General features: G+C 32.0%; 1 protein-coding gene across 5 annotated transcripts in view; it reads left to right on the top strand.

Moving 5' to 3' along the window:
- The window catches only part of LOC143225115 (major facilitator superfamily domain-containing protein 6-like), a 48319-nt gene extending 23331 nt beyond the window's left edge, over nucleotides 1-24988 (top strand). For 4 of the 5 annotated variants that reach the window (XM_076453923.1, XM_076453920.1, XM_076453921.1 and 1 more), the window contains 4 exons: nucleotides 8100-8261; nucleotides 18496-18825; nucleotides 19217-19389; nucleotides 20277-24988. In XM_076453923.1, coding sequence (XP_076310038.1) covers nucleotides 8100-8261; nucleotides 18496-18825; nucleotides 19217-19389; nucleotides 20277-20411 — 800 coding nt within the window. In that variant the 3' untranslated portion in view covers nucleotides 20412-24988. The remainder of the gene's footprint in view (nucleotides 1-8099; nucleotides 8262-18495; nucleotides 18826-19216; nucleotides 19390-20276) is intronic. The other variant, XR_013013620.1, reaches the window with a different exon arrangement.
- Nucleotides 24989-26376: the final 1388 nt, after the last annotated feature.

The following is a 26376-nucleotide window of genomic DNA, read 5'->3' as shown; positions in this document are numbered from 1 at the left end:
GAGTACTGCAACACTATTGTTTATATAACACGTGTTTATTACATGTAACTTCTGTGTTTAAATTCAATACGAATGTGGTATTTTTTTACGACAGAAAAGTTCCTACACACTTTCTTTCATATATTAGGTTGCAAGTTCAAATGAACATGAGCTTTGTATAAGATTGACCATTTCGGCTTAATAGGCTAAAAATAATGTCTGTTCATTTACTGTAAACATGCTTCTTTCTGTTGGTTAAAGTGTTTTAATACTACGTACTGTGTTAGTTTACTCTCATTGTAGAATTTCTGTATATTATATTATTAATATTAACGAAGACGGTATCATATAGACATCAAAATATATGGAGTCTTTAAAGGCATGCCCCTGTTTTTAATCATTATTTATTGTGTAAGAATTTAATGTATTGCTTTTAATTGTAAATATTCCTGTATATTGTTAAATCTAGAAAGTTTGCCAGAAAATTAAACATACATGGATTGGATAAAATAACAGAAACAGCTATTTAGAGATGTGTCCATTCTTCCCAACATGTGAAAGGAATCAGATTCTCAGCTGAATAATTAACATGTTATTCCAATAATGCTAACACATCATACACAGGTGATGTGTTATTTAAACTTGGGCTACATGCTAACTGTCAACAACACAAGAAAGAAATTTGACATAGCTGTATTTCAAAGGAGCTTTAGCGACTACAATTGAACAACTTTTTGGATTTGCAAGGTTTACAATGTCAAACGTTATTGCGGCATGGTGATTATCCCATAAGTCTCATTACGCATGCGTGACAGTGGATAGAAGGGTGCTTTACGTCAAATTGTGATCTCGAAAAATGAAACCACTTTTTTTTCTTACATTTATGTTAAGTAAAGATATTTTTGAAAACGATGATTAACAAACCGCAGTGTACTATAAAATATTATCTTATAATCAGATTTGATTAGATTATCCTTCATTCAGAAATATTGTAATACTCCTAATGATATTGGGATACTCCTAATCCAACTGCAAAAATAAAGTCTAGTGATCAAATTCAAATCAGAAAGTTTTATCAAAATATGAAGCAAAATACTTGTTAAAACGAAACTCGGCGTGGTCCAGCAGCTAGCATGACATGTTACGGGATCTTATGGTCTAAGATTTGTGTCGTAACGCCAGCTAATACGCTTTGCACTTTCAGCTTTGGGTGCGTTATAAGAGTAACAATCTTTTAACAATTTATTAAGTTGGAAATTGGACTCTACATATTCTAACGGTGATTGTTGCCTGCTAGTTGGGACAGCGATAAATCTTCGAATTTGCAACGCTAAAATCAGGGTTTCGATTCCCCTCGGTGGACATAACAGATAGACCGATGTGGCTTTGCTATAAGAAAAACACACGCCTTCTAATTGACTTCTATATTCGCTACCATATTCAAATTTATGAACAGTTACTTCTGAACTTTAGAGGGGAGATGTTATCTCTGATGTGGTGACTTAACCGAGCTTGAAATTGAAATATTGACATTTATTTACTTGTCAAAAATATTGCGCTTTTCTTTAGGTTTTTAGATCGTTTTAAATTCCTTTAGATTTTGACTTTAAGTATGACCAACGATTACTAAAAACTATACTCTTCAAAACAAGAAACGCAAAAGGGATATTTTTGTTATTTTAAAGAGAAATATATGTAATAACGTTACAAGCTCAGAGTGTGTGATGCTACACGTGTTAAGGCACTCATTGTCAGACCAAAATGACAATAAAAGTTGTGCACTTTGAAAACGGAGGAAAACATCGGATTTTTCGTCAAAACGCATGCGTGTCCAATAAGAGATCTGTATGTTCTGCAAGTGCAACATGTGCAAAATCCTATAAAAGTGATGGGTTCTCGGTTTCCATAGCTCAGTGTTAAGCCACCGACACGCAATACAGTTACGCCAAGACTGACTGAAGCACAACGCAACAAAGCCATTGGTCGTTTGGAAGCGGGCGAATCTCGATCAGATGTTGCCAGAGCTGTGAATGTCCACCCAAGCACCATCACAAAGCTATGGAATCGTTACCAACAACATGGATCAACTCGTGACCGTCCACGATCTGGCAGACCTCGTGTGACCCGCACAAGATCGCAACATCCGGTTACGTCACCTTCGGGAAAGGACCACCACTGCGACGTCTACTGCCTCAACCATACCAGGGCTGCGTAGGATTTCCGATCAGACCGTACGCAACCGTCGACAAGATTCTTAGGCCCCATGTGCAACCCATCATGGTGAACGTCAACGACGTTTTTCAACATGACAACGCCCGTCCTCACACAGCCTGACTCACCACTGTCTTCTTCGTGAGACCACAACATCTACGTTCTTCCCTGGCCCTCCAGATCACCAGATTTAAACCCATCGAACATCTTTGGGATGAGTTGGACCGACGTCTGCGACGGCGACAACCTCAACTGCAGACTATACCTCAGCTTGCAGCAGCTTTGCAGGCAGAGTGGACAGCCATTCCACAGGATGTGATTCGTCATCTCATCGCTTCCATGGGCAGGGAATGCCAAGCAGTTATTGTTGCTCACGGGGGACATACTCATTATTGACGTTGAGTGACGTTAAACTTCACCTAGTGAGCGTGAACTTCGCCTTTGCAGACTTTGGATGTTCAGCAGTGAATGTGCAAAGTTTCACACATGTCATACAGAACTACTCGGAATAAACTTGTTAACAATTTGTCTCATATTTTGTCTTTTGCGTTTCTTTTTTTGAAGAGTATATAATGCTCAATCCACTGCCGATGTATCAACTGTAAGTTTAGAGACTAACAACGCTAAAACACGGGATACGATTACCAGCATTGAACAGAGCGCAGACAGCCAAACGTGTGGCTTTGCGCTAAAACAAACAATCTACTACCAAATAAAAACTTAATCTTTTAGTTGTTGGTTTAGATCAGTTGATTGGCTATTTCTACACGGTTCACATCGGGAAGGGAAATCGAACCCTGGATTTTAGCGTTCTGAGACCCTAAACTTACTGCTAGGCCCGACATGGCCAGGTGAGATAAGGCGTTCGTCTCGTAATCTGAGGGTGGCGGGCTCGAATCCCCGTCGCACCAAACGTGCTTGCCCTTTCAGCCGTGGGGACGTTATAATGTGATGGTCAATCCCACTATTCGTTGGTAAAAGAGTAGCCCAAGAGTTGGCGGTGGGCGGTGATGACTAGCTTCCTTCCCTCTAGTCTTACACTGCTAAATTAGGGACAGCTAGCGCAGATAACCTTCGTGTAGCTTTGCACGAAATTCAAAATCAAACATACAAACAAAAACTCACTGCGAGATTGGATTTATATTGTAACTCACTCAACTATTTATGTTCGCTATAAAACAGAACAGTTTTAAAGGACATAACAGCTACTCTTCCACATTTTCCTAAACTCTTGTGACCCTTCCTAACTTGATGCTTGAATTAGAAACATGCCTAAGTTTTTTTATGTTCTTGTACAAAATCGTGTTGAAAGTAAACAACCGTATCTTAGAAGCTACAAGGATGTAAAAGAAAACTGTTTAAACGTCTACAGTGAACATGTCTTTATAAGATTGTACAACATAGATAAGTTTTTACCCTAATTCGAACCCGAACTATGGTAAAACGTGTAGTAATCTAAATTCGAAACTAACCGCGCGCGTGTATCAATGTCTAAAGTACGGAGTTCTTTCACGTTCTATGAACCGGTAAGTGGAAATGGAAAGGTTGCGTATGTTTTACACTCAAACAGATTAATCGGAATTCGAAAGATTCTGTCATGACGTAATTGAGATGTTAGGGTATGACAAACTCCTCGATGTAAATAAACTTTCCATGTAGTAACGAAAAGGTTTTATCTGCGTTATAGGTAAACGAATTTAATGTGATCTATCAGTAGAAGTGCAAAGTTGCTGTTTGTCTGAATTCCGCAGTAAAAACTTTGATATTTACACTGTTTTTCATCATACACTGTGTGTTTGTCACCCCAGAATCGCCCACAACGCAATTTCTTCTCGGCTTTTATATAAATTGTAATGATAAAATATCATTACATGGCCACATCGTTGTTCCTCTAGAAATGATAGACATTTAAAATATGTCAAAAGACTTATCATGGTCGTCTTGTGTACAAGCTCGCCGAGATTATTTCAACAGACACGCGCAAATAAGCTGTCACTAGGTGGCGTAAGGCATTAAGAATAAATACATATTACTACTGCAAATGGCTAAAAAAATGCCTAACTAATTTACTGTTGTTTTTTTTAATGTCGTGCAAAGCTACACAAGAGGTATCAGCGCTAGCCGTCCCTAATTTAGCAGTGTAAGACTAGAGGGAAGGTAGCTAGTCATCACCACCCACCGCCAACTATTGGGCTACTCTTTTACCAACGAATAGTGGGATTGAACGTTACATTATAACGTTCCAACGGTGGAAAGGGCGACCATGGTTGGTGTGATGGGGATTCGAACCCGCGACTTTCGGATTACGTGTCGAGTGCCTTAACCACCTGGCTATGCCGGGCCAAACTAATTTATACCAGGAATTATGTTCGCTACGTATGAATTTAAAATTTCTGAAACTAAAGATATTTTGAAAATACATTTTTGTCCATAATTTCACACACAGTTACTTCTATTTCTCGAATATTTGTTTAGATCACAGACTTTGTTTTAATAAGCTACAATCAGACTTAATAAATACTGTAAAAATATTCTTCCGCGAAATATCGATTTGACAGACTTTGCTTTCGATATAATGTGCTATTTATCGAGGACGAGACTAGCTGCTACACATAAAACCAATAAATCGATTATCTGTTTGGTTATACGTTGAAAGACAAGAGCTATCATTTACGAGCACGACTGACGCCATTTTATATAATTAGATTACATTCAAAAGCTCCAAAGAAAGGTCAAATTAATATTCGTTTTGTGGACTCATTTAAAAATATTCATAATATTTCTTCTTTAAATATGAATCTATGTAATTATGAGAATTTTTAAAGATTTTTATCATCGAAAAATTAGAAGACAGTGGAAATTTTAATGCATTTTGTATCGTTATAGTTTTAAATAACATTATTCACACAAAGTTACTACAACACAAATATATTTCAGTGTGAAAGATAATCTTCAGTATGTAGAGAGTAATTAGTAGTATTCTGATATTTTTCTTACACGTTTACATCTGAGCTGTATAAGAAATTACAATGATGTATTTAGTAAACCACTAAAATTGTGTAAGGTACTGCATTAATGTATTTAATAACACACTAAAGGTGTGTAATATACTACATTAATGTATTTAATAACACACTGAAGCTATGTAAGATACCACCTTAGTATATCTAATAACACACTAAAGGTGTGTAATATACTGCATTAATGTATTTAATAACACACTAAATGTGTGTAATATACTACATTAATGTATTTAATAACACACTGAAGCTATGTAAGATACCACCTTAGTATATCTAATAACACACTAAAGGTGTGTAATATACTGCATTAATGTATTTAATAACACACTGAAGCTAAACTGATTAAAACAGTTCCATTGTTTTTAACATGTCATATTACTTGATTGATGGTGTGATGGTCTAATGCTGAAGATATATACACCAGAGTCACGCATTCTTATTTCAGTATAATCTCTTAACATATCAGCTTGTCTAAACGGGTAGATAGTTGGTTCATATATAGTTAAACAAATTTTAAAACTAACATTTTTATTTCAAATACTGTTTTCAGACCATCAAATCCATTTAGAACAGAATATTGTAATCTAGTTCTTCTGACAGGGTACCAACAGAAAAAAAATAGTTTCTGATCAAAAATAAAATTCCTCATTTAAGCGTAATCGATAGAATAATATATTTCTCTGGTTCTACCCATGTTAACCACTTCCCATACAGGCTGGCTGAGAGCCAATCAGAGATACGATAAAAAACTCGTGCTCAGTTCCCTTCACAGAATTAACTGGTTTTTGTTGCTAAAGGCGAGCTAATCTTCAATAGTTAATGAATATTCGAATAATAAGCATCAAGCTAATATAAAAATTAATAATAATGTTCGAATATTTGGACTTACATTACCACAAGTTTTCAATGGAAGTTTAATTTTTTTACACTGGGAAGTTAAAATATTTCAACATTCTTGTATCAGTAACGTTGTTTAATGAACACAAAGGCAGATTTCTCTTGATTGTAAACTGTGTTGTTCGTTAGTGTTTTCAATGCTCACTTTTATTTTATGAAATATGTTTAACCTTCTTCAACCTGTCGTGATTTATACATAGATTTTTGTACCTGATACATTTTGTTTGAATATTTGACAGAATATTATGGAACTAACTTTATTTTAAATTATTTATTCTACTAAAGTGATAGATTCGCTTTGAAAAACATCATTTGCACTGCTATGGTTTTTTATTCGTGAGATCAAATACAGTCCAAAATTTTGTTAATGTTATGGATGAGTAACATTATAGAGAATCAGGTTGAAATTAAGTTCGTTGTTTAACCAACACGTAAATATTGTTGATTTAAACAGCGTTAAATAATAAACGTGTAACGTGAACGTAAGGTAGTTCAAACAAAGGAGTTGCATGCCAAAAGTAGTGTAGATTAAAACAGTACTTCAGGAACCCTCTTTACATGTTTCGACATGTTCTTGTGGTGATTACACTTTTTTTTATAAATATCAACCTATGGAAAAGTAGAAAAAAACGACAATTATCACCATTTGATAATAGAACTGATAGTTTTAATTTGTACGGATTGTTTAATTCATAAATAGTAACATAATAAATCACGCTTTCAGTAAAATATTGATTGCTTAGATGCAGTGCCACCAGGTGGTTTGCACCTGTTCTTATAGGTACAGCTGTGTTTGTTTATATTTAAAACATGTGTGTTTTGTCTTATGCATAAAGGAATGTTTTAGGATTGCTTATTTCTTTCTGGTTCCAAACATAGAATTTTTGTTTGTTTTATTTAAGATTGATATAGTTGCGTTGTTCGACATGTATTGAACTGTAATGTTTATCTATGGACAAATGATCTTTAAGCCCGTACTCAGAAAGTTCAAAGAGAAATTCTTACCCGAGAAATTAAAAGCCAACACTTATTGTGCAAAGCATGCTAATGCTACGAGGGATCTGAGCCCATGTCTCCCTCCCCCTTCAGAAAATTAGTAAACTGTAGCTACCGTGAGGTTACATCTAGATGATATTTTGTATGAAACATAGTTTAAGTAACTGCATGACTGTTCACATAAAAACAGCAAACATCCAGTGAAAAGTCAACAAATCATCATTCTGTTGCAACAGAGCACAGGGAGCTGGACTTAAATTGTATAAATATCCATGTTTTATTATAATAATGTTTGTACTAACTACATGTGTGTTTTATTATAATAACGTTTGTACTATCTACATGTGTATTTTATTACAGTAAAGTTGTTTGTACTATCTATATGTATGTTTTATTATAGTAAAGTTGTTTGTACTATCTATATGTACGTTTTATTATAGTAAATTTTTTGTACTATCTATACGTACGTTTTCTTATAGTAAAGTTTTTGTATTATCTACATGCAGAATAAGTATTAACTGTTAAATTATATTACTGATTTAAACAATTTTTTACATCACAAAAATAAGACGTGTGGCTGAACCCCCTGTGTATGTGTATGATACTATTTCGTTATGTTTTTCAACTGGCAGAACTGGAAGATTTAACTCTGAACTATGAAAGCCTCTTTACCTAAAGTTATTGTTATTTTATTCTCCTTTTCTTCAGCAAAATGTGAAATTCAGTGAATAAAAGATTATTCAGAGGCCTAATCCATTTATTTATTCATTACTCCCTCTGTAGTAAATTAGTTTCACTAAAACAACGGCTCATCAGTGGTGCTTGGAAGAGCTAAACAAATAAATAAAATAGGCTTCGTATAGTGGTAGAGTGTTTGGTTTAGATGTACAGTTCTTTACTTATCACAAATAACGCATCAAATGTATCTGTTCTCTGCAAAGTCTTGTTTACAGCTAAAGACGTACTAGATACTATATTATTGGATATTTTCAGGTATAACTCATGCTGCTGTTTGGGCAGCTTGTTGCTCCTACATCACTCAAGCAACGCCCTCTAATCTTCGTGCTTCTGCACAGGGCGTCCTTCAAGGGCTACATCATGGACTCGGTCGAGGTTGTGGTGCCATTTTAGGTGGTGTATTTGTCAGCTATTTTGGTGAGTTTAATAGAATTAGATATTTCAACATAAATGTGCATGTGGAATTTGTTTTAAGACTATGCCTGCAACTTGTGCATAATAACCTATACAAACGTACTTGTTATGTGATATTATCACAATAAGAGCTCACTTTACTCTCTCATTCTTGAGTGAAATACATTTATGTTTCAAGACACTTGATTAGAATGTTAACTTTGACTAACATAAGATAAATCCTGTCATGCGAGAAATAGTTACACCATAGTTACACTCTGAAGGGAGGTATTACGTAATTATCTGAACCACCTTGTAAAAAAGTATAACTGTTAATTTGTCTTATTTAAGCGTATATTTCATTCAGACTGTAATTACGTATAACGCAGATAATATATATATATATATATATATATGTGTGTGTGTGTAACCTTGAAATACACATCTTCAGAAAAAATATATAAAGTAAATACCTTAATATACATATTTTCAGTGAGGACTTTATTATTAATATATTAAAGTTAATATTTTCATATCCACGTTTTCAGCACAAATTTTATCATTAATATACAAATTAAACGCCTTCATGTCCGTATCTTCATTAAAAATATTGGTATTGATATATAAAGTAAACACTTTCATATAAATCTCTTCAGTAAATTATTTATAATTATTATATAAAGTAAAACTTTCATAGACAGGTATTCAGTGAATACTTTACTATTAATATTTAAACTAAATACCTTCATAACTATGAGTTTAGTAAATACTTTATTACTAATATATAATGTAAATAACTTCATAAGACATTAGTATTACGTAAAATACTGATTAAAGTGTTTAAGATTATAGAAGAAATTGATCATGTTGATGCATTTTTTATATACTTAACAGCGAGAGCCATAGAACTAGAGGACACAAATATAGATTTAGGCAAGGTAGAAGCCGTTTTCAGCTGGGACAATTTTATTTTTCAAACAGGGCGATTATTCTAGAGAATGAGTTGCCTTCAGTTGTTGTGGAGGGAGTAAATTTAAGTGAACTTAAAAGAAAGTTTCACAGATATATAAATTATAAGGACAGACTTTCATATATTCACCAAATACTTTTAATAGAAGTTGTTGCAATATTAATAGGTCTATTAATCTTACATCAGTTGCAGGAAAAGTTTTCGAAATTCGGATAAAAGATGCTTTGCAAAGTCATTTAACAAAGTTTAGAATTTTATTGGATAATCAACACGATTTCATTAAGGGAAAATCTCGTCTTACAAATATTTGACATTCTTTGCAAGGATTCGTGATGACGAGAAACCCACTTAAAGCGAAAATGTATCCTCAAGGCGGCTGGTATGGGTATTAAAACATTAATTAAAATAAGTACAGAACAACGTTTCGACCTTCTTAGGTCTAAGTTAAATTAATTCAGTGTAATAACTGAATATTTAACTGCAACGCCCCCTACAATACCGTACCTGTTTATACTCTCGTCCCTAAGAGATGCGTCCGGCAACTGTCAGTTGCAAACTCTCTCTTTTTTTTAACATGAAGATGACCTAAGAAGGTCGAAACGTTGTTCTGTACTTTAATTTAATTAAAGTTTAATACCAATATTAGCCGTCTTGAGAATACATTCTTTGAAAAAGTTACTGCTTATGTAGATGTAGATTTGATATACTTGAATTTTCAGAAAGCATTTAACAAGGTGCCACATAAAAGGCTCGTAAAGAAACTCATCTCTATAGGTGCGGGGGATAAAGTAACTATCTGTATAGAAGAGTAGCTTGATGGAAGAAAACAAAGGTTTTTTGTTTTTTTTATAAATGGAATCCAGTGAAATTGGATTAATATTACAAGTGTGGTACCTCAGGATTCAGTCTTAGGACCCATGCTCTTTTTGATTTACATCAGTGACATAGATAAAAGAATGGTCAATAAATTATTTAAATTTGCTAATAATATTAAGCTCTTTGGTGTTGCTCACTGTGAAGAGGACGCTGCTGCTTTACAAAAGGATTTAGATAATGTAGTGAGTTGGGCAAATAAATGGCAAATAGATTTCGATTATGATAAATGTAAGATATTGCATGTGGATTATCATAATTTTAATTATAAGTATAATTTGGATAGGAATAAACTTCAGAGTGTCATGAAAGAAATATCTGGGTGTAATAGTTGATCAGTCTCTTAAACCATCCAAGGGTTGTGCTGTTGCTAGTGGTATAGTATAAAAGATTTTAGGTTCTATCTACATAAATATTGATTACAAGTCTAAAGAGGTTATAATTTCATTGTATAGGTCACTAGTTAGGCTACATTTGGAGTATTATGTTTAGTCTTGGGCTCCTTACTTCAGGATAGCCATTGAATTATTGGAAAGGGTTCAGGGTAGGGTTACCAAAATGGTACCCTGGATGGAGGGGTTGTCTAATGAGGAGAGATCAAGATCCTTAAAACTGTTTTATCTTGAAAAACGAAGAGTTAGAGAGGATCTGATTAAAGTGTTTAAGATTATAGAAGAAATTGATCATGTTGATGCATTTTTTATATACTTAACAGCGAGAGCCATAGAACTAGAGGACACAAATATAGATTTAGGCAAGGTAGAAGCCGTTTTCAGCTGGGACAATTTTATTTTTCAAACAGGGCGATTATCCTAGAGAATGAGTTGCCTTCAGTTGTTGTGGAGGGAGTAAATTTAAGTGAACTTAAAAGAAAGTTTCACAGATATATAAATTATAAGGACAGACTTTCATTTTTTTCATTTACTACTTTTAGTTTGGCTTAGAAGATGGGACAGCCCAGATGGACCAACAGGTCTCTTGTTGTCCCTAAACATTATGTTGTTATTATTAGTATATAAAATGAATCTATACCTTCAGTGTAGATTTTATCATTAATATATAAAGCAAATACCTTTACATTTATATCTTTGGTAAAGACTTCATTATTTTCATATAAAACAATATATTTATATCTTCAACAAATACTTTATTGTTAATACATAAAGTAAATGCCTCATATCCATATCTTAAGACTTTATCATTAATATACAAATTAAAGACCTTAATATTTATATCACTGTAAAGACATTATACTTAATGAAACCTTATGATCTTCTATATTAATAAACATTTTACTGTTTCAGCGAAATCATTAAATATCATTATTCTTTAAAAAAACTTAAATGGAAATATCTTGAGTAAAAACTTTTATGTTGTTGTTTCCAATAAAGAATTTCTTACCAATATATTCGAGTTCAAATTTGTACAGCAATATGCTAGTAAGATTTTAAATCTGACAACATCCTTGAGACCTCAATTGTTGACAATTTCTGTGATGGCTTTAAATATAATTAAATTCATTGAATACACAATTATCAATATTTTCAGTGAAACAGTTAACATAAATATCTTAAGTAAGGACTCCCTACCCAAAAATTTAAACCTCTACAACTAAGATCTTCTGTAAAAGTTTATAACTAGTATCTGTAACACAGATTTAGATATTAATACGAGTATAGTCTTTAAAATGTGAATCGTTTATGATTACTTTCACATTAACATGTTTAATTGTTCATACTTTGTTGTTTCTGTTTGAAGGAAGTTAATATCACAGTTTCGTTTTTTTCTAGATGATGTTTTTCTGTGGCTTATTATATCAAAACTGTTAATATACATCATGGGATCGGCATGGCCAGGAGGTTAGGCTGCTAGGCTCGTAATCTAAGGATCGGAGGTTCGAATCGCTGTCACACCAAACATGCTTGCCCTTTTAGTCGTACGGTCAATCCCACTATTCGTTGGTACAAGAGTAACCCAAGAATTGGCAGTAGGTGGTAATGACTAGCTGCCTTTCCTCTCGTCTTACACTGTTGAATTAGGAACGGCTAACGCAGATAACCCTCGTGTAGCTTTGCGGAAAATTCAAAACAAACAAACAGTATAGTTTATTTTAGAAATTGTAGTAACTGATTAATAATTACAGTAAAATAATCGTTTTGACTACTAACGATAACATCAGTTGATATTGTCTAGCAATTTGAGTGTTTGGTTTCGCAATCAAACAGAATAGTGTAATGTTATCCACTGTGAATACCTGAAGATATTATAATATTATTGTTATTGTATTGAAGTAACATACACAATTTTCTCTGCGCAGTATGACCCATTACACACGCTTTTCTAATAACCTGAGAGAACAATGGATGAAGTTGTTCTCTGGTTCTCTTTTTGACTGTTATCAAAATTTTCAAATTAACATTTTCACGATATGAATAAAGTATATATATATGTAGCTAAGTCCTGCACCACCGTACATATTAAGTCTGTAAATATATTTTGCGGCACTTTACTCTATATTAGCTATGAGTAAATGAGTTCTATACCACGTTACAACGAATTATTTATAGAGGAATACAACACCACGCTAGAGACGAGTCCTGCATCACGTAACAAATTAAATACATGTAGACGAGTCATGCTCCACATTACAGATTAAGTATATATAAATAAGTACTGCAACACTTTACAAGTTAAGCATAGGTAAATAAATCGTGTGTTAGTTACTTTAGAGTAATTATCTATAGACAAGTTCTGTACCACGTTACAAAATAATTATCTATAGACAAGTTCTGTACCACGTTACAAAATAATTATCTATAGACGAGTTCTGTACCAAGTTATCGAATAATTATCTATAGACGAATTCTGTACCAGGTTACAGAATAATTATCTATAGACGAGTTCTGTATCAAGTTACAGAATAATTATCTATATACAAGTTCTGTACCACGTTGCAGAATAATTATCTATGGACAAGTTCTGTACCAAGTTACAGGATAATTATCTATAGACAAGTTCTGTACCAAGTTACAGAATAATTATCTAGGGACAAGTTCTGTACCACGTTACACAATAATTATCTATAGACGTGTTTTATACCACGTTACAAAATAATTATCTATAGACGAGTTCTGTACCAAGTTACAGAATAATTATCTATAGACAAGTTCTGTACCAAGTTAAAGAATAATTATCTAGGGACAAGTTCTGTACCAAATTACAGATTAAGCATATACAAATGAGCTCTGTGCAACGTTATTATTAAGATCTGTAGGTGATTTTATATGACGTTATTATTAAATACGTGCAGGTGAGTTCTCTACAGCGTTATTATTAAATATATGTAGGCGAATCCTGCACCATCTTACCTACAGCAAAATATTTTATGAATAATCCAAGAAAAATTCTAAAAGTTTTTATTGTAGCTAATTTTTATGACTATATTGTGACGCTCTGTTAATATAATATAAACGAAACGTGGTAATAATTATCATTTTTTGGGTTTTTTTAAGTTGTTCTTAATTTATTTATTCAGTTCAGCAAAACAGGACTGGTTCAGTCACTTTGTTAAAACACGACAAATAAACTGGAAAATATGAAATTGGAATTATAATAAGAAACCACTTTGTTGTCAATTTCAAAAATAGCAACAAATAGAAAATTTATGTAATATAAATTTATGAATATATTATAACAAGCTTTTATGTATATTACAATGAAGATTAAGGTATTATGGTGAAATTTTGTATATAATCATACAGATACATAACGTTTATTAACCACACAAACTGTTCCTTGAACCTTTACAAGCTGGTTCACAGAAAAGAAAATACATCACAAGACTAGACATTTAAATTATCTTAACTTTTTATTACACCTAATTCAGATATATTCTTACGACTGTCTCTTTCAGTCTGCCTGTGCTGCATGACACAGTCCATTATTACAAATGTCTTCATTGATCAATAGGAAGAGAACTCGTCGCTCATAGACCAACAGGACTTTGCATTCTAACAAATGATGAGCGAGATATGTTGACAAATAACATTCTAAAACAATCTTGGCAAAGCTCAGCCAATAGACAGAGTCCTCCACCAACTTGTTAGTACAATCAACTAAAACAACTAAACTACTGAGATATAATTAACTAAAGAAGTCACTCGAAAATACAGATTAGGAGACTTTCTACTTATGATCAGACAAGAAAATTCACATTAAACAATTACTTCTTTAACTCCAATGACACTGAATCTCCTATTTCATCTATCAATTATTGTAAACCTTAGTATTGGGTTGAGGAATAATTCGTGAGCGTTTTTTCAAGTTAAAAAAATATATTCATAAATGAAACGCTTTCGCAAAATATTTCATGTCATTTGGTTGATAATTTTTTGCTCTAATAGATGGTGTGTTTGATTTTCATATGTCTTTAATTTTTGCTTTCATTTTTAGCTCATTAAATGGAATGTCAAGTGGACAAAATCGAGCATTTTCGACACCATCTGCTTTTCGCATTTAATTTCTTGCAAGTTCGTTTACAACAATGCATACTATATACCTAGGTATTACATGAAATAAAGTATCATAATAAATGTTTTGGGTGTAATGTGTTCATGCATTGAAGTATTGTATAGTCTTGCATGTAATGCTTGAATGAAATTATTTAAAAACGCTCACGAATTATTCCTCAACCTAATATATAGGGTGACGAAAATGAAAGAAAACAATTGAATTAAACAGGATAATTGATCGTTGAGAAAATGTACAACAAGCCGAATTTTGAACCGAGGCATTATGATGTGTTTAATTTTAAACTAGTAAAGCAATCTACAATGCTTAAAGTCAGGCAAGAAACAGGTTTGTGTAAAAAAATACTTATTAAAAAACTCGATAAAAGAACGTAAAGAATTACACAGGATAGATATTTTAAAACTTTATTAAAGACACCAGGCCTTATCTGAAAGCTTCTGCATGATTTGGTAGGTCATAAACCCTATATCACCAGAAAGGATACAGCAGTAAAAATCATAATTATCACTTCCAATTACTTGCACCATAAATATATGTATACATATTTAAAAGAAATTGACCATTCAGTTAGCATAAATGGTGCTGCCACCTATTTGTCTCTCTTTCATATAGATTTTCTAAAATAAATATCTGCAACCCTGAATAAAAATCTTTACCTTAAATTAATTTTGAATTCTTAACTATTTTTAATGGCAAATGCAAACTAAATATAATCAAGGTCAAATACTAGGAAATATCCAACACACCTCTATACGCTTAAGGCAGAAACAAGCTGGAAACGTCAGTTTAAACTACGACAAACAGTTGAAACAAAGATGGCAACTTAAATAATAATAATAATAACACGCTTGTACACAGACTATGTCAAAATTTCTGCTAAAAAACATAATAACTCTGTATCTGTTACTCTGATAAACGCAAATATACAGATATATTACCCTGATAAATGTATATCTGTTGTTCTGCTAATTATATATATATATATATATTATTCTTATCAGTTTAAACCTTATGAGGTGCATTGGAATCGCAGACTTTCGAGTGGCCTGACTGATCACTCTAGTACCTTTAAACCTAATTATCGACCAAAATCATGAAACAAACATGGATTTCGAAGTTCACCGAAAAACACATTTATAATAATCAAATCACTTAAGCTTAATTCCCCTAAATACTACATTTTTATATTGTACTTGTGTGCTTACTAAATAAATACATGCATATGTATACGTTACACAAGTGTAGGCTGGCTTAATGCTGTCACTAACAAAGCCATTTACGTCTGAATAAGAACAAATTGTGTTGAATCGTTCAAGATAAAAACTAGGGAATTGTTAAGTTTTAAACTTATAAGTACAATGTAGTGGACAGCTGTAGTCATATCTGCTTTCAAAATTTTGGCTTTGAACCATGAAGCTTTACTAAATCTCCTGAAGGACTAAAGTAAAGCATGTAACAGTAACAAAATAGTCTTAACTCCCGTGATTAACGTTTTCTGGAAAAACGTAAAATAGAGTACGAGTAGGTTTATTGTGGCGGGAAAAAAGGCAATTAAAACTACTATACTTACAATATGCAGCGTACTACTATAATAAACTTTGTCTTAGATTTTCGATTTGACCTCATCCGAAGATACTAATGAGGGGTGGAATTACTCGAAATCGATATAATTGAAGAGCAGGTGGTAAATCGAATACTGAATTAGGCTTCATTTTAGCGGTTAAACAGCTTATGGATGAATAATGTATAATAATAAATTTTTAGCATCAATGCTATATATATTTCAAATCTTATAAAAATATTGGTCCACTGTGGTAAGTAAAATACAGCTCAAAACACCATATGTATAATATAGTAATTAAACGTTTTCTATTTTAACTGGTGTGGCGGAAGTTAAACTATTGTTGTTCGAGGGAGTGTTCCAATACGATTTAATGTACTCGCTATAGCCACATATTTATATGGTTTCTAATGAATTTACTGTTATACATGTATTTTACTATCTATATTTGTTTCAGATTCATATGTATTCAAAATTGCGTGTAATGTATATTGTTAAATGAGTGTTGGAAAAGTCCTGCCTGTTCTCTAAATTTGTAAAGGATTCTCGAGCGTAAGAAATGTAATACTAGTGATTGATAGTATCGTTACCAAGTGAACTCTTGAGAATGTCGCTTTGAAGTTTATAAATCAACATGCCGAGAGACAATATAGTATATTGTAGCAAGGTTGCAACAATTAGTATACTATAAGCCCTGGAAGCTATAACTGTGACAAACACTTATTAGTCGGAAAAATACAGATATATTTGACTAGAAACGTTTATATATTTCGAACATTACAAACCGATTAACTTTGGACGTTAATATTTCAACGAAGTCATTAAATATCTTCGTCAGTAAAAAGTCAGTTAGTAAGCGGTGTGAGGCCAGCCAAGAATAGACAGCTTTCTAATTTAGGCGAAGTATTACAATATAAACTCAGAATTAAAACGCTCGTCGTTGACCTGGATCATCAATAAAATATTTAGTTCCAGACCAGATATAACACTGAATATTGTTTGGGAGTTTTTATAATGTTTGTATATAAATCATTTATTTGTAATAACCGTTATTATAAATTGTATTTCTATTTGTATATTAACATATATTTGTTTTAAGAAAGAAAATTATGTGTATCAATTTTGTTGTGAAATATAATTTTGATACATGTCGATATTCAATTAAGTTCTAAGTTAAAATTAAAATTTCCAGCTATTTGAAATCGTAAGACTTAGCCTAGGTACATAATAAATCTGAGACTTATCCAATATAAGTTAATACGTAACAGGTTTAAAATATATCGCAATTACGCAAAATAAAACAACTTATGTAATGAAATGGGATGTCGTAGGAACGCATATTAACATCTAAACATCTGTTGAATGAAAAAGCATGAGCCATTAAGCATTTGTATGAATGTTTTGACTGACCCAATGAGTGTCTTGTACATCTATTTAATGAAAGCTTGATTTAAAAGTAAATACTTCAAGATCTGTTTGTTTCTTTGTTGGAATTTCCTACAAAGCTACACAAGGGCCATCTGCGCTAGCCGTCCCTAATTTAGCAGAGAAGGCAGCTAGTCATCACCACCCACCCCACCTCTTGGGCTATTATTTTATCAATGAATTAGTGGGACTGACTATAACTTTATAACGCCCCCACGGTTGAAAGGACGAGCATGTTTGGTGTGACGGGAATTCGAACCCGTGACCCTCGAATTACGAGTCGAGTGCTCTAGCCACCTGGACATGGTTGAGCCTCAAAAATCTTTTTGAAAATTTTGGTAAATGCTCATTTGGTTTTGCTTATATGTCATACAAAGTTCTGTAGATAAATATGTTTAAATTAATTTAACTTTTGTATGATTAATAGCTTTAAACTTCTAATTTTACTTGAATTATGCCGTCATTTAAAATGCTTATACTAGAAACTGTAACCAATGATTTATGTACCTAGAGTTTTATATAAAACTACATTAATAATTTTAAAACAAGCAAGGGTGTTTGTAACGTTCACCAGTGAGCAGGTTAAACGTTAATATAGTACTAGCCATGGACATCATGGAGTGAGCATCACTTACGTTGCAGCGCTTAAATGTCAGTTGTATCTGTGCCGCAGTAAATATTCACGACCAGCTATCTTAAAGTTTATGTAAAAACAAATTTCAAAAGTTTTCACTACTAATGTAGTACTATTATTATGCACTTGAAAAGTACTCGAAGTTTTGAATAATTAAACTTTTTCATGTATTTTAAGTACAAAAATAGCAAACAATTTATTTAACTTATTCCAAGATTGTACACGTAATAATAAGAATGTAATTCTTCTGTTTATTTTATTTCAGGAACTCAGGTTACCTTCAGAGGTTACGGTTTTGCCTGCTTAATTATTTTAATCCTTTTTGTCTTTATCAATTATTATCGAAAAGACAAAGGATTTACAAGCTTCCAAGATGAGCAGGAACCAGAGATGGTAGTCGAAGAGACAAGTCATTTGGCACCACATGGAGTGCCTTCCAGCCCAATGGCAAGGTCTTTATCCAAACAGAACATTGGTGAATTAGATTCCATGGGACAACCGAAAGGAGGAGTGGGGAATGGAGCAGGTGGCTATGGAACCAGTAATACAAGCTCGTACAATACAGGGGGATTCCTGGGAGTTCCTGATGCAGGAGGTAAGTTTCTTCTCGATCATTTTGTGGTGTTTCATAATGACAAAAATATACAGCTTGAAAAAGAATTTATATAGAGTAAATAAAATCACATAAATAGTTACATTTGATACCACAATTTGATCTTTAAAGTTCAAGTACTATCTTTTTGTACTAAAACAATGTTCAACCTATTCATGATTTGTGTTTTTGTGTGTGTGTATATATATATACACATATATATGTATATAAAGACACACAATTGGTACGTGCTCTCTGAGAAAATAAAAATGTTTATTTTACTTGTTTGTTGTAATATGTGAATAATTTTTTAAAATTTTTTATTTGGCATATTTGAACGATAAATTACTTTAATAATTTATTTCTATACTATATTGGATCGTTTATTTTTCAGGGAATTATTATAGTGGAGGCGGTACAACAAACTATTCCGATATCAATATGAATAACACAGGTGGATTCAGTAGAAGTGCCCTAGCAGCAGCCTTCAATCCTAAAGGCATCCTGGCAACCTCATTGAGTCCTGAAAAGAGCTTAGACTACAACCACATTAAAAGAGATTTTCAGGTATTGTGCTACCTTATTGTTAACAATATATTTAAGTGCTTTTATTGTTGTTGTTTTCGAGTTAATTTAGAAATTGTTTGCAAATGCAGTTAAAATAATTTATACTTTTCTAACACTTCGATTAAAATTTGAAACTTGTTTTTTTTCATTAATTGCTTTTTGGCTTTGTTTTCACGGTGTTAAAACTAAAGGAATTCTGACATGAAATTTTACAAATAACGTCGTATCTATAAAAAACAAAAGGAAAACTGCAATTTATTTCGTATAAGAACCAGAATTTGGACTGGTTTTACTACAACAATGACCAATGGTGTCAAACCTGTGTTTGTATTATCATAATCTGTTTTGAAGAATACCGAAGGTTGGTATTTTGAGAGACCCGACATGGTCAGATGGTTAGGATGCTCGACTCGCAATCATTAGATCGCGAATTCGAATTCCTGTTACATCAAACACACTCATTCTTTCAGCCATGAGGGCGTTATTAAGATTCAGTTAATCCCACTCTTTGTTGGTAAAATAATAGCCCAAGAGTTGGCGGTGGGTGGTGATGACTAGCGGCCTTCCCTCTATCCTTACACTGCTAAAATAGGGACGGTTAGAGCAAATAGACCTTGCGTAGCTTTGCATGAAATTTGAAAAAACAAAACAGAAAGAAAACATTCTGCAAAGTATAATCTGTTTTTAATATCCAATCCATCTCTCGTTTCGTTTTCACACTTCAGTTATTCTGCATATTGTAATAATGATATTAACTGATATTGTTAGCACAAATGTCACAGAATCTATTAATTTTTATATAATTTTATTAATTGATGTGGCTAACATATGAACTGCAACGTATTTTTTATTATAGATTGTTTATGATGCTGTTTTTTTTTTGTTAGGCTTACAGCGAGGTTTTGGATGGTAATGGAGTTCATGTGCCACAAAAAAATTATTCGTTTAATGGGCCTGTTCTTAGAACTAATCTATACAACCCTCAACCAGCTGACTGGAATGACTGCAGTTACGACTGGTAGATATGAATGAACATAAACCACTTATTTATTTGACTTCAATAAAACGTTGGAAACAAATTAGGCACGGTAGAAGTAAGTCTATATGAAATTATTAGTTTAAAGTTTTGTCGAACTCAAGTGACTTGTTTAAAGACGACAAATTCAATGTAAAGCCCCGTTACAACATTTAATGCTGGTGTATTGTATTATTTAAAATTATTCAGGTGTAACTACTTTAGTTGAAATTACATGTGGTATAGTGTATCTATTGGCCACATTTCAGTTACTGTATAAAACACTACCTTGTGAAATAGTACAGAATGTTTCTTGATATGTTAGGGAAGTACAACTGTATTATTATAAAGTGGTGAAATGAAACGCATTACACATTTTGAAATTTTTAATATGGTGCTCAAACAAATTGTATCTGCAATTCTCGTTTGCAGTAATTTCAATTATTATATAGATTTATTGCACTCTTTATTATTTAAATTATATATTATTTTCCACAACCGAGACTAGACAGTAACTTTCTTATATTCAATTACAATGTTTTAATTCATATACTCTAAGAAAAATGCCTATTCTATTCAAGCATAAATCACAACAAAAACACCAATATTGTAAGAAAATAAAAATATCGTTTAATTTCATGATGAAAGCCTTATACTTAAAAATGCAAGACAATCTTATTTAAAAAAAAACTATGAAAGTTATCATTATTTTTATGATTTTTACTTTTGCACCTTGTAACACCTCATCAAACATTCTATCACACAAAAATGGATACGATTGACTCTTCGCACAAGTATATTGGCATGGGAAGTGAGGCAAGACGATCCTCTTCTTTAAAATTGCCACCTTTTATGATCTGCTGCAACTTTGAACATATGTAGCTATTGTTCACGAGATTATGTGAATAAACAAACTGGCGAAAAGACGGATTGTGAACAATTAAAGCGCGACTTCGTCTATTTTCTTGAAAAACTTTAATGTAAGCACTTTAACTTTTTTATGATTACAAGTAGAAATTTCGGCAAGTTTTAATTTATTTTAAAGAATGAGAAATTACAAACAAAAGAATGTGCTATAAAAAAAGGTTCAAGTTTATATATTTTTATAATCTTCTGTTCTTTTACGATGACTGGCTTAGAGTAAGACGCTCCTTCCTCCCGTGTTTTTATCCGCCATAGGTTTCGGTAAAAATATATGCGATCACCCCACACTAACACCGACATTCTTTTACGCATGACCTTCCCTATCTCTGCCGGGAGTAATAAAGGATGATTTAATGGATTTTAACGCATTTGATAAATATTTGTTTTAAGCTGCAGTTGTTATGAGTTAGATGGGAGATCATTTTGTCCCATCTTTGAGATTAAACAACTCATAACTGTAAGAAGTGCATTTTTTTCAACATCTAAAATTGTTTGTCCGGTCATTACTGTAGCTAGTGATGACATTTATAATAGAACGGAACTCGTTTTAAAACATTTTGCTTATTTTCATGACATTCATTTGAACTGGTGATGAACTCATTCAAGGTTAAGGTGGCCGCCTTACCACATCTTCAAGATACTTGTTCTCTCTTTATTATAATTTCAAAAATAATGTTCATTTTGTATTATTTTCAGGAAAACAGAATAATTATTACATGATGATAACTTATTTTAAAAACAATCACTTTCCAGAAGAGAAATGTCTTACCTCGATCTCCAGATGAAAGAGCGGTAAGTCTTCGAATATACAACGCTAAAATCAGGGGTTCAATACTTCTCAATGAACATGGTAGATAGCCTTATGTGGCTTTTTCATAAGAAAACACACACTTACCTCTAACAATCACACATATGGAGTTGAGCACTGAATGGTATCTTTGGTAATCGCTATGAATTACAAAGTCATTCCTAACTGGGAGTTTAAAAATCACGTTACGATAGTTGATACATAACTCAAGTCTTTACATAAATTTTAAGAAGAAAAGTTCCCTTAACAAATTATTTATTAATGGAATTTCTGACGTTAACATTTTGAGAGACATTCTTTAGTTCATGGGTTTGTACAAAGTGAACTGTCGGCAAGTATTAAAACTAACTGAGATTCTTACCACGATAGTCTTTGTAATTACACGACAAATTCTTGTCATTAAATCAATCAGTTTTAAGATATTTCTCGTGCAATAATTGTTAATGTATTTTGACGACGTACGTATATTTTAAATTTTCTCTTTCACCCGGATTTGGGGTTTATTATTTATTTAATACACTAATAATCAGAATTTTGCAAGCACTGTTAATTTTTATTTTATTTATTCATTTTTGACGTTAACTATACACCCGAGTTGTTTTATGTTTTCCTTTTAACTAACTTAAATGGGCATACGACGTAAATTCAAAAAACTACTTTGATTTATAGAAACGTAAATTTTGCGTAACTTTAAAGTTTAGTGCCATCTGTTGAATGTTAATTGAAGTGTTTAGTATTAATTATTTTAAGAAAAAGTTTTATTTTTTTTTTGAAAATCAAATGTCTTTTGAAAATATGAATATTTCTAACAAAATATATGTTAGACATATAAAACTAATCACGTTTAATTTAAAATAACAAAAATAATTACTGAGTGTAGAAGATAAGTATCAGTATATTTTTAAAAGTGTTAGCTATCATGAAATGAATCTACGATATAATTTTTTAAAATAATTTTTACATAATATTTTACACTCGTTTAATAAATTTTTGCTTAAATTCTAGATTAAAAATATTATGTACTAGGACAGCAAAGGCTTAGTTGTAAATTTATATTTATATTTTGAAATATTGTATATTACATTAAAGCAAATGAAGATATTAAGCTAACTTGTCAAATTTTTACAAAATCATATATTCAAGTTAGTGTTGTCCTCTCTTAGAACATGAAGTTAAAAAAGAGCTTGAGATTTCACGAGATAATGAGATACAAAAACTAAGTTTTCCAACAGATAACAATCACCATCACAAACCAAGCATCCCGTATCGAGAGCCCATGATATCAGATTTATTCTGGAAATCTGTTATTCAGTTTAATATTCCAAATGCGTGGAAAACAGGTGATAATATTACATTGAGATAAATAAAACGTCTGTGTGAAATATTGCAAAAATATAAAGTGTTATATCTTGACATTGTGTGTGTTTCAGTAAGTATGTGTTTGTATATAGCTAACACCTGTTAAATTACGTAACGTTTTAATTATACTGACTGTTTCAACAATAATATTCTATTAATATGAGTGTTAAAGTACAACTGCACTCGCTTAAGCCAAACTGTTGTGAAAGTTATATGGTTTATTTAGTACGAATATTTCATATGCTCTCGTGACTTGATGTCAGTGTTTGCACAAAGCTAGACCGCCCAAGTAAATATTTTTTTGCTAAAAATTGTTTGTGTTTAGGAAAAGCTATTTTAGTTTGTAGTTTTTAAATGTTTTTCGAGTTACTCCTTACCTTATATAAGAGTTATCAGTTGTAAAATGTTAATATATATTCAAATGTAAATACTTATTCCCTATAAAGTTGTTAATATCCCTTATTTACCGTGAAAGAAGTGATGTTTATGACATATTATGTCATAATGTCATGTTATTGTTTCTGAAATGGTTGTAGAAATTGTCACTTTTGTATAACTGAAAAACAAATATTTAAAGTTCTAGATAAGTCTGTAATAGAATTATTAATCTGAGTTTTATTGTTAATATTTAACTGAATTATTCACAGAAGTACTCATAGCAACAGATGAAAATCGGCTCTACACCAACGGCCAGGGTATATTTCACAACTGTTATTTTTATGGCCTGACACAATATGTTTAATATTGTATGATGAAAAATAGTTTTCTTTTGTTGGTATGTGATAAATAACACTAGAAATCTAAAATGGCTTAGGTTTTGGTTTCTTGACGCAAGCTAATGCTCTTAAGAAGATCATTAGTTCAGTGGAACTTCTCAAAATATCTTAATTTATTATCAATAAGAAACTCTGGGTCTTAATAGCGTTATAACTCGGATTTTATAACAGCAGATGCTTAGACTGAAAGGTATTTAAAGTACTGATAAATATCATAATGCACAGAGAAATAAACACATAGGGAAGTAATTTTTCATGATTCAATTTTGTTAATGTCTAACGTATTATTCTTTACAGCGTTTCTAGAATTGATATATTTTAAACTAAAAACAATTTCTAGCTTCTATTACAATAGAAGTAGCATTTTGTTTCTTTTACACAAACGAATTCACTTAAGATAATTAAATAAACTTTATATAGAACTTATTTTCATTTAAGCCGTGTCTGCATTATTTTTAATTGTTAATTTTAGTAAAATAAGCGTTCAAAATGAACCATGATTAACATACATGTTTATAAATAGATTTATTTAAAAATAATAATAATTAAAAGCAGCCAACTCTTAGTTCCTAGATTAAGGTGATATTTGATAAAATTGTTATTAAATATAATTTATTGCAATGTAAAACATTATAGATATTAATATGATATGTTACTTGAATAAATAAAACAGCATGTAAACAATATGAGAAGGAATAAAACTTTATTGTATTCTCTTCTGTTATCAACTTGTATGTCATTACGTCTATTACTGAAGCTATCATTAGCGCGTGACCCACAACAGTAAGTCAGTCATGTTACAGAGAAGAGTCCATCGTTTGTGAAACATCAGAACGCATATATTGATACCAGACATCACATGTGGAAAACATGTGATGTCTACATGCAGGTAATGTTTAGTTAATATCTAAAGTCATTTGTGAGTTTATATTAAGTGTATTTATATTTTCATAATATAATTTAAAGTTTTTATCTTTACACGCGCCGCTAGGAGCTCCATCGCTTTGTAATCATATTTTTTTTCTAAATTGTTTGTGTTTATCATTTCTGTGTACATGAAAGTTCTTGGTTATGGATAAACTGACAAGCACATTAGCGCTTATGTTAGAATGTTACGAATGATGAAGTCTCAGCCAGACAGCCTTGTTTGACTTATAGCCAAATAAACCATTTGGGACAATACAATTGATACATAAAACATAAAAGATGTAACCATATAATTGTACAGTATATAGACATCCTGGTTTCGTTAGTTTCGCTTCGGATGTAAAACCGGACCTTTAGTTAGAATATAAACCACTGCAGGATCACCAAATGTAAGAATTATTTTGTTAACCTCATTAACAGGAAACGAAGGTGTGGTCTGAAGTTGTGGAGTATCATTAGTGGTCTGAAGTCTGAGAAGGAAAAACAAACTCTGAAACGAATAAATTTCACACCGTGTTAACTAGATCACATCGATGGCGGAGTGATCTGGATTATAATAATTTACCACCATGTTTTTTCATGTTTTTGTGGGTATTAGTACACCAAAATCTTATGAACTATGGGTATTAACACGTAGAATGTCTTCACACTAAACACTCTGTTTTTCTTCTTCTATGCACTGTAGGTATTAATATTCAAAGATCAAAATATTTCTTTTTATGAACTGAGGATATCAGAACATTAAAATGAGCTCTGAGTATTAATACGCCAACGTGTTTATATATATTTATAAACTCTTGGCATTAACACTAATTTCTTATGCGTATGCTAGAAAAGCAAAATGTTTTGAGAAAAACTGTTGGTACTAATTACCCTCTTTACTTCTTGTTGTTGTTGTTTTGCGAAATGTAGGCTATAACAGATTAAATTTTGTTTTTGGTTATTGAATATTTGTTATAACATTAGTTCAACAATAACCAACATGCCTTTCATAGTCTCAAGCACACCACCTTAAAGACGGATGTAGCTACCATTCTGAAAGGTGCGTATGTGGAGAAGGAGCTGATGAAATAAGTGGACGTTTTGTGCTTCAAGCGCTTTCTGGTGAATCCTCATGAATATAGTGGATCGTACTGTTGTTTACTTTGAGTTATTTAAATGTTGAAGCTTGTCAAGAA

The sequence above is a fragment of the Tachypleus tridentatus genome, chromosome 9 (genome assembly GCF_004210375.1).
Source record: "Tachypleus tridentatus isolate NWPU-2018 chromosome 9, ASM421037v1, whole genome shotgun sequence".
Taxonomy (NCBI): Eukaryota; Metazoa; Arthropoda; class Merostomata; order Xiphosura; family Limulidae; genus Tachypleus; species Tachypleus tridentatus.
The sequence above is the reverse complement of the archived record's forward strand: the minus strand, read 5'-3'. Positions and strand labels throughout refer to the sequence as shown.